This window comes from Corvus hawaiiensis, chromosome 25 (assembly GCF_020740725.1).
Source record: "Corvus hawaiiensis isolate bCorHaw1 chromosome 25, bCorHaw1.pri.cur, whole genome shotgun sequence".
In the NCBI taxonomy this organism is placed as follows: domain Eukaryota; kingdom Metazoa; phylum Chordata; class Aves; order Passeriformes; family Corvidae; genus Corvus; species Corvus hawaiiensis.
The window spans coordinates 250,970-264,677 of NC_063237.1; the positions used below are offsets into that span (position 1 = coordinate 250,970).

A 13,708-nucleotide genomic window follows, 5' to 3' on the forward strand; every position below is an offset into this window, starting at 1 on the left:
CTTACATTTAAACTAATACAACTTAAATTTATACAGTTAAATACAGTTTAATACAATATGTTTAAATTCATACAACTTAAAATTAATAAAAGTAAATACAAATGAATGCAATCTGAATTTAATACAACTTCAAGTTAATGCAAGTAAATACTACTTAATACCACTTTAATTTAAATTAATACAAGTTCAATTTATATAGTTAAATACAATTGAATATAATTTAAATTAATAATAATTGAATATATATAATATATAAAATATATAATATATAATATGTAATATGTCATATGTAATATATAATATATAATATATAACACATATAATAAATAACAAATATAATTTAAATTAATACAACTTCAACGGTTTTTCAAGTTAATATAATTTAAAATAAGATTAACATCTATCAAATTGATATCAATAGCTACAAAATACCTACAAAATCAACTTTTTGCAAAAGCTATGCGTCTTTTTTTTGGCCCTGTGGCCAAGCTTCGTGGGTTGGGAATGAACATGTTTGTATTTTTCAGTCTCAAATATCCCTGTCCCCTTGGAGTCCAGTTCATGTTTTCCATTCCAGGTATTTGCATGTGTGGGGTCCTTAAGTAATGCTCTTCTCCTTCCCTCAAGTACTCTTCAATTAGTGCCACCTGCAATTAGAAAGAAGTGGTGTCACAAGCAACTCCATTCGCCTCTATAAAAACTTTAAAAGCTTCTGCAATTAGTTTATTTCAAAACTAATAGTCATTAGAAACAGAAACACATGAAGCCTCCTCTTGGGCAACTGGCTGCAGCAGTGGTACCTGACTTTGTCATTATTTTTGTTTTCTCCATTTCTGTTTGGATTCAGTTACTTCATTGCTGTGGAATAGACTCCCTTCACACGGAGCTCCACTCAAGATGCAAACCCTGCATCATGGGAGAATCTAAAGAATCAATCTGCCCATTGCATTTTAAGCTGAAATAATTAAAAAAAAAACAAAACAAACTCCTGCTCGGCCGTGCTGACAGGCATCCAGTGCAGTGTGCCTTCTTCAGGCACAGCACAGAAGAATGGACTGGGAATTAATCCAAGCATGGCTTCCTCTTGTATTGATCCGTGTCCTGAGTTGTCCCTAAAGTGCTCCTCAGCCCTGGCCTTGGATTGGAGCTGTGCCACACGCTCTGGCCATGGTTTGGTTTGGGTCGGTGAGGGGGATGTGTTTTTGAGAGAGGCAAGCAGGAAAGTTGATGCACAATTCCATCTGCTGCCCTGGGGTGCTGAGGGCACAAGGAGTCTGGCAGAGAAGCTCTGCCTCCTCCTCATCCCACAGGGCTGGCAAAGGGGACCTGTTCAGGGGATGGGCTGCACATAGCACCGTGCATGATGCCATGGAAAAGAGTTTTCTGCAGTGCTGCTGAAGCTTGATGGGCACTCGTGCCTGGGCTGTGGCTCCTTTGCTGCCAAGAGATCCATGGCCACAGGTGCACAGGAAGCTTTGGGCTCTCCAAAGAACCTCAGGGATTGCCTTTGCTGTCATGTGCTTGGCATAAAAACATGCAGAGGATCAGAGAGAGGATTCCTGGTGCCAGCCTCATTTTGAACAAGTGGAAGTAAAAGCCTAGGAAATCGTGCACTGGCCAAAAGCATATGGGAAGTCTGGGGAAGACTGATCCCGTAATAGAAAGGTCCAGTGCAGGGCTTGGCGCTATTAACCATAACCACTGAGCCCCCAGGACTCTTCAGCCAGAGACCAAATTAAAATGTCTGCGCAACATTCCTCTGCCTGTTCTATTTTGGGGGTAGTGTTGGTGTCTGGGTGAGCACAAAGGGCAGAAAGAGGAAGGAAAACGTGTCCCAGGCGATGGGTGGGGTGTGGAGTGAGGGCAAAGGGGACACTGGAACAGCAGCAGGATTTACAGCAGCTCCTTTAGGACCATCCAGCAGTGTCTGCCCTGCTGGGGATGCCACCCGGAAGCAGCAGAGGAATGATGTTCCTACCTGGAACTGTGGTTTGGCATGGTCTGCCTGTGCTTTTCATATTTATAGAATAGGTGTTGGCTCCAGCCCCCCAAATAAGAACTAATCTGGCACATCAGTTGCTGACATCAGTGCCTGACACTGCACTGACACCAGTGCCTGGTGCAGCTGAACAGCTGGGATGCTGTTTGCACAGCAGGGATGCACTCAGACCCTCGCTGACTCCCAAGCCTGAGCATGGACAGAGGTCAAGGCACGGGATCAGGTTTCACCCGGCACATCCTCTCTTTTCTGCCTTTTGAACAGACCAGAGTTAGGGACATTTCCTGCCCAAGGAACAATCTGCTCTCCTGCCCTTTGCTGCAGGCTGTTACCTTCTGTATTTTAGTCCACACACGCTCTCCAGTTCTTCCTGCGAGGATGTCCACAGCATCTGCCATCAGTGACTGCAGCTGTGGCACCGAGATACAAACAATTGGTGTGGAATTCACAGAGAAATCATTTCTCTGCATACACAAATTATATCCCAATTAAAATCATTTGCACGCTGATGATTTTGTGACTCATCTTTCACACAGTGAGCACAGCCAACTCATCTTTGCTTCAGCCCTTGCACTGCGTCCTTGTGGATCTAAAATACTCCCCACAGTCCCCTTCCAGGGTAGTCCTGGCATTGCCTCACCCTGCAGCCTTCCCAACTCCTGGAAGATGGTTCAGATACTCTTAATTCAGACACAGAGAGGCAAGGATTGGATCCAGGGAGTCCTGCCCTTAGCATCAGTGTTTAGGAACAAACTGGGAAAAGCTGGTACTTGAGACCTGTGCTATTGCTGCACTCTTTTAAAAAATTCTCTTCCAAAATGTTGAGTTAGTTAAAGTGAATCCAAACAAAAGGTTTTGGAGTCTCTTCCCAAGCATTTTACTCATGACAAGGAATTAAGATCTACTGGGACTATGTCTGTAGATATCAACATTCCCGGGTGTGCTCCAACACAGTTGGAGGCACAAGGCTTCCCCAAAGGCGTCCCTTTGGGGGAGAAAGAGAGACACCATCTGCCACTGATGCAGAGCAAGAAGGAGATGTTCCCCCCCCTCTTTTTTCCCCAACCCCCTTGGATACCATCACTTTTGGCCTCGTTGGCTCCAGCCATCACCCCACTGCTGACCCTTGCTGGAGCTGGGTTGGCTCAGCCAAGGGCCCAGTCCATGTTTCTCATGCGTTCTTCACTGTCTTGGGGCACCTCTGCAGCAAGTCTGACAAGTTACCATGAGCAGGCAGACAGGTTTGTTCTGAGACAGGGAGTATGTGGTGCATGGACCCAGCACAGAAAATCAATTTTCCCTCCTTTCCCCCTCTCCTTCTCAGCTCTAGCCGGATTCAGGCTGTTTTGCTGCAGGTGCCTTCTGAGGTCAGAGATGTCAAGGCAGCATGATCTGAATCATTGCAATCATTTTTCCAGACTGATCTGGGGAGGTTCTGGGGGCAGAGAAGGGATTTTCCATAGATACTGACAGGTGAGTCCTGGTGGCTCTATCAATCACCCTTGCAGGTGATCAGCACCTCCTCTGTCAAAGCACTGAAGGAGGATTTGAGAACTCTTTCAGGTCCCCACATTGGACAAACGACTTCCAGAGCACAGGGTGGAAATACAGAACTCTGCCCTGGCCCTTCCTGCTCTGTCTCCCAGCTCGCAGAGGCCAAAACAAGTGTTGGAAATCCAAACCTACCAGCTTGTCATCCTCCTGAGAGACTCTCTGCAGGTAGGGAGCAGTCGCCAGCTCAGCCATTGCCTGGGTCATCACCTGGGCCTGTTCCTCCCGTCTCTGCAGGCGGCTGAGCAGGCTGGCGTGGTGGAACTGCTCGATGGCCCGTGCACATGGGCCACGCTCATCCTGTTTGCCCGGGAAAAGAGAGGAGGTGAGAGGAGAGGCACAGGGAGCACCCTGATCCTTGGACTCCTGTGCCTCAAGGCTTCTCATCAGTGTTTGTGCTGGTCCTGCTCTCAGCAGTGTGCCATCCAGCACCTTTCAGGCCACGCTGCTGGGACGGGCTTTAGAGAGGGAACAAAAAGACTTTCTTGCTATAACCTCTCTAGTAGGACTAGGAAAACAAAGATGTCATCATGATACATGGGAAGGGGAGACAATAGGTGACAAAGACGAATGCAGTTTTCTCCTTTGGAAAGGGCTTTTCCATCACCCCCTCCACTGAACATCACCTGACTTTCCTGGATGGCTTTTCCAGTCTCAGGAAGGAGGCTGAGGAAAGGGTGCAGGGTGTCAGCTCATGGTTTGGGCACAGACAGGCCAATCTATGGTTTCAAAGACAGACCCTGGAGGAACTAAAACCTACAGAGGTGGTCTCTGACCTCCAGGCAGCCAGGAACATGTCAGGCTTGAAGCATGTTCAGGCTTTCCCTTCACATCTGAGCCAGAGCAGTGTGTGTATAAATGACGTAGTGAACTGAACTCCAGGCTGTGTGGCTGCAAAACCGAGGGAGCAGAATTGACTTCTCTTAACTGTTGCCATGGTTTAATGAGCTTGGCTTTAGCACTGAGATGGTTTGGTCAAAACCAACCTGAGCAGAACAAGAAGTTGGATTGCACGTTTGCATCCGCAAATGAGGAAGAGGGCAGCAGAAAGAAACGTTTGTTCTGTTAAATCCCAAATATATTATTTTTTCCTCTCTAAGTAAGTTGTAATGCTTGAGTCTGTAGCTGAAGTTTGGCCGTTTTTAATTTAGCTTACGTGTGATGGAAATAAAACAGCATCATGTTTGTAGCTTGAAGACAATTGTGGAATACATTAAAGAAAACAAAAGTGGCCCAGTCTCTGTCAGTGCCATAAAGAGAGATGAGTCCCCAGCAGCAGAGCAGCTCTGGCTTTGTGCCCATCTCTCTTCCCAGGTAGAACTGGCACTGCCATCTGCTCCTTGAGTCAGAGGTTCGGTCTCGCTGGGATCACTGAACGCTCTGTAAACTGAAGGGGAAGGGAATATGTTTCCCCTGATGATGGATGTGGACCTGGCAGCTGTTCCAACTCAGTGACTCTCTCTTCTTTCCTGGGGCTTTCCTCCTCTCCATGGCAGGTCCCATACCGACCTCTGGGACTGGTTATGAACCTGTAGGCCCATGTTTCAGCCCAGTTCCCTGTCCTTCCTGCTGTGGAGGTGGCACCAGGGTAGCCCTTGCCTAAACCACGGGGCTGCTGTGCCAGCCTCCTTGAAAAAAAAAGTCACTTGGCTGCTGCCTTCAGTGGTGCTGGAGTTTTACCCTGGCTTTTCTGGGAATGCACTTGTGTTTCAGCAAGAATATTTAAATGTAAAGGTGTAAAGCTCATAGAAAATACTGGTGTGTGGCAGCAGTGTAAATGCCTACAGTGGGGACTGGCTTGGGCAGTCCTAAGGCAGCACTCTGTTCTCACCTCTGACAGGATGAATTTCTTTTCCCTGTGCCCTGGAAACCAGACCTCACTGCTTATCTCCGCTTGAACTGTGTGTTCCTGTTCCTCCAAATTAATTTACAGAAGAGGGGAGTCATGAGGAGTGCAAAACCTGCCTGATTTCAAAGTTTTTTCTCTTCCTGTTACTCTTTTGAGGCTGCAGTAGTTGCAATAGACAAATCTCAGCTCCAAAAGCAAAGAGAGAAGTGGGGGGTCAAAAAAAAATTTAAAAGCCCCAGTTTTTCTGGGGCTTTCAGAAAGACCAGGATTTTATTGTGTATCCAGTATCCAACCCACACTCTGTTTGTAGTTGTAACTTCTCCAAGTGCATCGAAGGGAATGCCCCCAGCAGGAACAGATCCTCCCCTTTCCCAAAGCTGCCACTTGCATTACTCTGCACATTGGGAACTGGGGCTTTTGGTCATCCACAGCCAAGAGCAAAGGGCTTCAGGAAAGCACTGGAAAGAAGCAGCTGTGTTTCCTCAGGGACATCTGCCCTCCATCCACTCCACTTCCCTCACCCCAGCGTGGATGCTTTTGGCCAAGCCCCGCACACCTTTCCCTCTGCTGAGTGCCTGAGTTCCGGTGCTTGCTGCTGCTCCAGCAACTGCCCTCTAGGAGGAGAGAAGTCAGAGCCTCCCCAGATCTCTAGCTCATGTTTCTTTTTTCAGGAGAATAATTTAAGAATTGCATGAAAACAGTCTCGTCTATGTGCAAATTTGATTGTGGACCTTTGTGCTAATTGTCAGCCAGGGTGCTAAAAGCTGTGTCCATTATGGCAGAAAGGATGGAGCAGAGGTAACTACCATCACCTGGCTTATGGTTGTAACAGATGGGAGGATTATTTCACATCCTTCATTCCACAGAGATCCAGATCTCAATCACGAGAAGTGTTTCAAGTAGCAATGATTAACTCTTGATGGAGCTCTGGGTGGGAGGTGCAGTCTACTATGGGTATGAAACAGAGTGAGTAACTGTGGTTATGTGAAGTAGGGATATAATATCATAGGCCATAAAGATTGGCAAAAATTGCATGTGGAGGGATTCTCAAGTGGTCACTGTTAAGTCATTAGGACTCCTTTTCAAAAGTGTCTAAAGCCACTGGAGCTCTGTTCCTAATGCAATTCACGGAGCATTTGTGGACACTGGAGGAGCATGTGCAGCAGGAATTACCCCCCAACAGCACACGTCCTTCCCACACACCACATACCAGAAAGGGAATGGGATACTCACCTTTATTTTAGTGCTTCCTATAAAAGCCATGGCTGCCATGATCCTTTTCCCAGTGTTCTGCCAAAATGTTTCTTCTTCTTCCTCCATGCTGGGACTGAAAGCTCTTTTCCGGCCTATGAAGCGAAATTACAGAACCACAGAGGCTGTTTATTCATCTCCCTTTTCTTTAGGGCATCTGGCAGGATGCTGGGTGAACTGGAGGAGGAGTGGAGGGGATGGGAAGAGCTGGGCCATCAAGGCGGCTGGCATGGAGAAATGGGTCCTGAGACACCTCTCACCCTCTCATTTAGTAAGGATTGTGGGGGTCACCCCTGAGCCAGGCCAGTTCTTAAGCAAGTTGGCATACCTCGAAAGACTGGCAGTTTTCGAGTTACAGACATTTCCACGGTTTTTCCAATCTCTTTGTTTCTGAAGCCCAGAGTCAGTAAGTACTGCTGGTCAGGGTGAGATTCAGCCCTCTCTGGCAACAGGTGAATTCCATGAGGATCTGCATAGGGAAAGGAAAATAATTTCCACTGTCCTATTTCTTTTCAGCTGTAAGAGAAGTTACTTTTTTGGAGAAAAATAAGGGAAGTCAAAGAAGGAGTGAAACGGTCTCCAGAAACCTTGCAAAACACAGATGACAAAACCAACACATCCAGCTCTCACTGGGCTTTGAATCTTAGGGCTCTGCAGCCTTTTGCATCAACTGCTTTCATTTTTCTGATGCCTGAGATAAAGCATATTCTGCCCAATACCCCACAGTGTCTGGAGCCCAAGCAGCTCAAACTTTCCAACTGTCTCCGACTCTTTTGAATTCAGCCACACAAACAGAGTCCACAGTGCTTAAGGGCAGCTGAAAACTGCTGTTACCTGTAAATATGTGCTGCACGTAATCAGGGTGCTTCTCAGCAAAGCTTTTGTTGGCCTCCTTTATTTTGTCAGTCTTGTTCTCTTTCTCAAAAGGTGTGTACAGAACAGAAAAAGAGACTTCTCCACTAAGGGCTTCTTGAGTCATAGCCTAGAAAAGGGCAAAAAAATTAGACACTTAGTGAAAAAAACCCAAACAAAACAACCAGGTCGTTTGGATGGAGACTCCATGAGCCAGGAGTTGGTCTCAGTGGTCCTTGGGGGTCCCTCCCAGCCTGGCATATCCTGTGATTCCTTCCCAGGCTGTCAGTTGTTACCTGCCAGTACAGCTGGATGAGGTCACTGGTCTCCAGCCCAGCTCCTTCAGCCAAGACGTACAGATACTGCGCGACCATGGCGCTCCTGAGGACAAAAGCAGCAGAGGAGTGTGCAGGCAGAGAAGGGGATCTGTGGCCAGACTGAAAGGAGGTCCTATTCACAGAGTGTCACGTGAGGTTGATACCAAAGGTTACACAGAACTCCCAAGTCCTTGTCCAACTTTTAGAAAAGTACCAGCAAACACATTTTTAGCTCGCTAAACTCTTGCCAGCAAATAGCCCTGGATGTCATTTAGGGCCGCAAGTGGGATTATTCACGTTAACATGAACTGGGAAGACTGGAGCTCTGCTGCCCCTGAGATCACACACACAAAGCCAGTGCAAAGTTCCGACGGATTTTGGAAAAGCCTGGCTCTCGGAGGATGTGTCACTGCCGAGAGCTGCAAGGAAAGGGATGCAGAGGAGCCCTGTGGAAGCCCGAGCAGCAGAAGTACCTTGCAGCCTCCGAGTATCTGTGCAGGCACCGAAAGCAAGCGGCTTGGCGCAGGTGACTGCGGAAGTGAGAGGGGTTCTGAATGATGCTCCTTGGAGACAGAAGAGGAATGGACAAGCTTAGACTGAGGTTTCTTACGTCATTAAAGCTTCTAAGAATCAAACGGTGACTGAGGCAGACACTGTGTGCACTTCTGCTCTACAACTCCATGCTACATCTCCAATGTCAGGTGAACTCTCTCTCCCTCTCCCTCTCCCTCTCTCTCCAGCTGTGGTCGATGAAGAAAATAGTACTAAAAATATTACTTAAAGGTTAATTTCATTGTGGTTTTATCCTAAATGCAATTTCATTAGGGGTTTGTGTATTCTAGAAGAAATGTTTCAGGGGCAATATTCTCTCTTGCCTTCGGCGTGTAGGTAGCATAAGTAAAACTGCTACAGCACAAGTTCTTGTTAACCCCCAGCTCCCCAGGCAGGAGCAGCAGGTGTCTGGCCCATCTCCCTGGAAACATTGTGCATCTGGAATGTTTCAGAAGGTGAACCTGAGTTATTTTGAAATACTCTTTGTACAAGGCATAGGTGCAATGTGGGTGAACCTTGGCCCGTGTATTAGACCCTTCACTTCAACAGATGCCATTCGTCCAATCGAAACACCAGTGCCCCATGTAAGGTGTGTTTTCCTGATCCTTCTTTTCTCACCATTAGACTGGTTCTTCCTGCACTGCAGTTATTCCTAGTCTTTGTTTCATGGTGGATTTCAGTCTTAGCAGTGACTCTAATCCATATTTTCTCTCACCTGTGTGAATGTTGCAGAGCAAGGTCAGGCTGCCCCAGTTTTAAGTAGCAGATGACGAGCTTTGACTCAATCCAACTGGCAAGCCTGGAAATATCATCTGGAGAGGACTTCAAGGGGTCCTCTGTAGCAAAGCCTTTACTGCAAAGCTGCACATGAAACAAAACCATGATTTCCAATTATTAGAATACACCATGTGCTGCTAGGTGGAAATACTTTTTGTGACTGATCAGTGGAGAAAACTCAAGTCTCATAGACTGTGGCTCTAACTAAAGTCAGCATTACAAAAATCAGTACAGAGGACAGAAAGGTCTTTCAGGGATGTTTTGGTTTTTGCTTCTGGGGAAAGCTGGATTAAGAGACTGCTGAGAAGCCCCAGCCCTACAATTCTGTGATGTCCCAATCACTCTGTCCGCAATCCCAGGGATTCATTTCTTCATCCCTTTTCCTGGTATGTCCATTCACCAGCCTTTCCTCTTAGGAGGAGACAAGCCCTCCTTTCCTCTTAAGTGACCCGTGGTGCTGTCCCTACCACAGCTCATTTCAGAATATAGGGGGCAACAAAGCACTTAAAAATGACGATACTTTATCATTTTACTCACTAGCTGCTGTAATATTTATCACTTAAAAAAAATTACTTCAGTATTGTAGAAAAAGCCAGTTAGGGATAGGATATTTGAGGATAGGATAGTTGCTTGTGAACTGGAAAGCCCCTAGTATTTGACAAATGCTTTTGAATGAAGTTTGGCAGAACAGTGCTAAAAGAAGTGCAGGCGGTCCCTTTCTCAGGGTTTCAAGTGCCTGGCTGAAGAGATTGGAGTCAGAGTGGAGAGAAAACATTATCTAGGGCAGAGTGAAAACTCCCAGGTATTGAGAGGGCATTTGTTGCTGATTAAACAATGCTGGGATTAAAAAGAGGAGCATTTTTTTCATGCTATGGGACTTCCATTTCCTCTACACGTTAATACAGTTCAGAACTTGGAGAAAAATACAAAATTACCTGAGATTCTCTGGTTCAGTCCAACACTTCCCCCCTTCTGCGGTTTATTTAGAACTCCTAATTTTCACATCTCAGGTGAAATTGCATCTCGGGATTTCTCTTCAACCCTAAGCATTCCAGCTTGGTGCTCCTGGTTCCCTTTGCTATTCCTGCCCCAGGGAGTGCCGGGACAGCCCCGCCGTGGCTTTACCGGGGGGTCACACCCCTTTAGCCCCGTACCTCCAGTGCCGTGGAGAACTTGGCCGCGGCTGCTGCGAAATCGCGCTGCGTGTACCGAGCGCTGCCGTCCCGCAGGGCGGCCTGGAGCGCAGCGCCAGCGCGGTGCCACACGCTGTCCCCTGCGGCTGGGGCAGGAGCCTGGCCCGCTGCTGCTGCCACTGCAGACATCAGCGGCTCGCCAGGCTCCGCCTCAGTGTCCGCCTCATCAGCGCCGATCAGCTCCGCTTCTATTTCCCTGAGTCTGGAGAGAGGAATGGGAAGCGGAGGGCCCGGGAATGTCCCTGTGCCGCTCTCTGCTGGCGTTTCTGCGTTTGTCCCGGACAGATTTCCATGGCTTTCTGCTTTATCTGCGCCACTCTGCGGTCGTTGTTTGTGCTCTTCTGCCTCCTGCAAGAGAAGGAGCAGGAGGTGAGAGGAGAAGCGTGGGATTTAAAGTCATTTCAGAGAACCCCAGCATGGTTTGGGTTGGAAGGGACCTCCAGGATCATCTCATTCCACCCCCCTGCCATGGGCAGGGTCACCTTCCACTATCCCAGGTCACTCCAAGCCCCGTCCAGCCTGGCCTTGGACACTTACAGGGATGGGGCAGCCACTGCTTCTCTGGACAGCCTGTGCCAGGGCCTCAGCACCCTCACAGCCAAGAGTTTCTTCCTAAAATCCAATCTAAATCTCTTTCACCTTAAAGCCATTCCCCTTTGTCACAACTTGCCTTTGCAAAATGTCCCAGGAAAGCTTTGTTTTGTTTCCAGAAGTGATTTCGGAAAATACTTTACCATGGATTTTAGCACCAAATAGGGTGACATGAAGGGGCAATATGTTAAAATTAGTTGCCTTTCATTCTTTTAACTTTACTGGATGCATTGGGATAAATAGATTTGGAACATATTATTGAATTAAATTGAATGAAGAAAAGAAAACAGAACGAAATAAAATGCAAGTATCTGGGAAAAAAATGTCTTTTCATAGTCCTGAGTGGAGATCTAATGTTCCTTCTCTGCCTTATCCTGCTAAAAGGAGGGCAGGTATTCCGTCCTGTGAATCGCTCCAAACCGAGCCTAGGGACACTTGTGAGACGGCGTCCAAGAGCAGGCGTTTGCTTTATTCGGTGCCGGCTGTGCGGGGATCGCTCCTCCTAGCACACACCCACCCCAGGCACACGGCAGATTACCATGTACGGTTACATTTTATGTATATTCATTATTTGCTTTAGAAAAGGTGTGGTTATGCAAACTATTTTTTGGAACTCATCATTATCATTAGCACACGCAGAGCACAGGGCTCCCTGGTGGTTGTGCTGAGGAAGGCTTCAAGTCTTCCTCAGGGGGTGTCTTGATGAAGGCCGTGTGTCTTCTCCACTGTGCGCTTTTCACCTTTCTCCTCTAGGCATGCACAGTCTCTGCTGTTTCAGCAGTTTCTTCACTGGTTTTAGCAAGCTTTGTCCTTCATTCTTGCAAGTTTTGTCTTGCCAAGTTACATTCCGTGTCTTAAGCTTATGGCTAACATTTGCTAACTTTTAACACCGTATCTTATGTTTTCATAATGCTTTCACAAGTACCGTGATCTTAACCCTTTCACCTATTCCAAAGTACCACCTGAGATGCCTCTTCTGATCCCAACAAGAATGGGTGTTCCCTGATGGAGAACCAATTTCAAAATCTACTTAAACCTATGAAATCTATTTCTGCACTGAGCACATTGAATATGCTTAGGACATGGATTCCTGTGACCACAGCAGAATTAAACAGTGCCATCTGAGATCAGATTCCTCTTATAGTTGTACATGTTCACTGTCAAAGACGTTGTTAAACTGACCAAGCAGAGGAAAGAAGTCTCCTCTGAGGTACAGTGGGGATCCAGAAGTCAGGCACGGAGAAATGAACCCCACTCAGGGACAGGAGAGCCACGGCTGAGCAGCTTCCCCTTTGCAGGGTTCCTGCAGTTCCTTTCCCTTAAGTCCCATTGCAAAACGGTCCTGAGTCAGCTCAGCAGAGTTGTACTCACCTCAGAGGCTGTTGAGGAAGATCCCTGTTGAGAAGACATGTGAGAAGGGAACTGCTGGCTCACTCCAAGCTCCTGGACCACCTGGAAGAATACGGGGATGAGCACACTCACGTTTGCATGGCTGTCCCTGAGGCAGTTGGTCCTAAATGTTTTCCCAGCCTTCCTCAGCTCAGGAATTCCAGCTTAGCTCTTCCTCCCCTCCTTAGGAATCCTTTCAGCCCCAGAGCTGGAAAATGAAACAACCTGCAGGAACTGTCTTACCTGATTAGAACACCAGAAGGCAAGTTGTTCAGAGCCCCATCCAGCCTGACCTTGAATATTTCCAGGGTGACCCCTGTTTGCTGTGGGCAACCTGTGCCAGGGCCTCTCCACCTTCCTCACCATTCCTCCTCCAGGGAGGAATTTCTTCTCACTATCCAACTGAACCCTGCCCTTTGTCAGTTGGAAGCCATTTCCCCTTGTGCTGTCCCTGCAGGTCCTTGCAAAGTCCCTCCCGGGCTCTTCCTGAGTCCCTTCAGGTGCTGGAAGGAGCTCTAAGGTCTCTCCCAAGCCTTCTTCAGGCAGAGTGGTCCCAGCTGTCCCAGCCTTTCCCATAGCAGAAGTGCTCCAGCCCCCTGAGCACCCTCTGATCCTTCCTGTGGGCTCCTCTGGGCCGCAAGGAATCATCTGGGAGGGGACTGGGAGAAAGCCATTGCAGCCTCTGGCAGGTGCTGAGGCTGGCTGTAAACTGGGGTGCTGGCAATGCAGTGAAAAGCTGCTCCCTCGTTAGTGGCCGTGGTGATGGGAGGAGGAGATGTGGGTGTGCCCTGGCATGGCCAGGAGTCCCCGTTCCCTGCCAGGCCTGTCCCCAGGCCAGCACCAAAGCTGCCGCCAGCTCTGGAACAGCCCCCCGGGAATGCCCTGTTGTTCCCAAAGGGAACTGTTCCCCGTGGGACAGCCCAGGCCCACGCAGAGCCCCTCTGGGCCTGGCCCAGGGAGAGCTGCCCCTTCCCCACTCACCTGCTGGGGCTCCATCAGCCGTTCTGGCAGTTGCTGGGCTCCAGTTCCACATCCAGGGCGGTTGGAGAGTCCCCGCCTCAGCCCAACTGCTCCCTGCCCCAGCACCTGCCCCCCCAGCCCTTCCCCAGCCCCCCAGGCCCCACGGCCTGGCCACCCCAAACACGATGGGGCACATCGGGCACCGCTCCTGCTCCGCAGCTGCTGCTCGGCAAGGGGGGAACGGCTCCAGGCCCAGGTCCACTGAGGGCAGTCAGGAGCTCCCAAATCAATCCCTCCTTCCCCTCCTGGGCTTCACCTGCAGCTGGGCAGGGGCTGACACTGCGCTGGGCTTGTGCTTGTGCTTGTGCTTAAAATGATCCCGAAGACCATTTTCCTGTGGGGGAGCAGCTGTCACTGTGCAATTGGT

General features: G+C 48.5%; 1 protein-coding gene across 1 annotated transcript; it reads right to left on the bottom strand.

Annotated features, from left to right (window-relative positions):
- Positions 1–367: 367 nt before the first annotated feature.
- LOC125338393 (spermatogenesis-associated protein 16-like) lies at positions 368–11,094 on the bottom strand. The gene is made up of 11 exons (XM_048329082.1): positions 11,076–11,094; positions 10,303–10,689; positions 9,087–9,232; positions 8,293–8,382; positions 7,799–7,883; positions 7,485–7,632; positions 6,979–7,119; positions 6,633–6,745; positions 3,686–3,850; positions 2,332–2,409; positions 368–647 (listed from the first exon to the last, which is right to left on the bottom strand). The coding sequence occupies exons 1-11, from the start codon at positions 11,076–11,078 to the stop codon at positions 441–443; spliced, it is 1,563 nt and encodes a 520-aa protein (XP_048185039.1). The 5' UTR covers positions 11,079–11,094; the 3' UTR covers positions 368–440.
- Positions 11,095–13,708: the final 2,614 nt, after the last annotated feature.

What these genes read in the sequence shown, in the direction of transcription:
- LOC125338393 (XM_048329082.1), bottom strand. An exon ending in TAGGAAGCACTAAAATAAAG is followed by an intron (nt 3,851 to 6,632) that starts GTGAGTATCCCA and finishes CCGGGCAAACAG; the next exon opens with GATGAGCGTGGCCCATGTGC. An exon ending in CTCAGGAGGATGACAAGCTG is followed by an intron (nt 2,410 to 3,685) that starts GTAGGTTTGGAT and finishes TCGGTGCCACAG; the next exon opens with CTGCAGTCACTGATGGCAGA.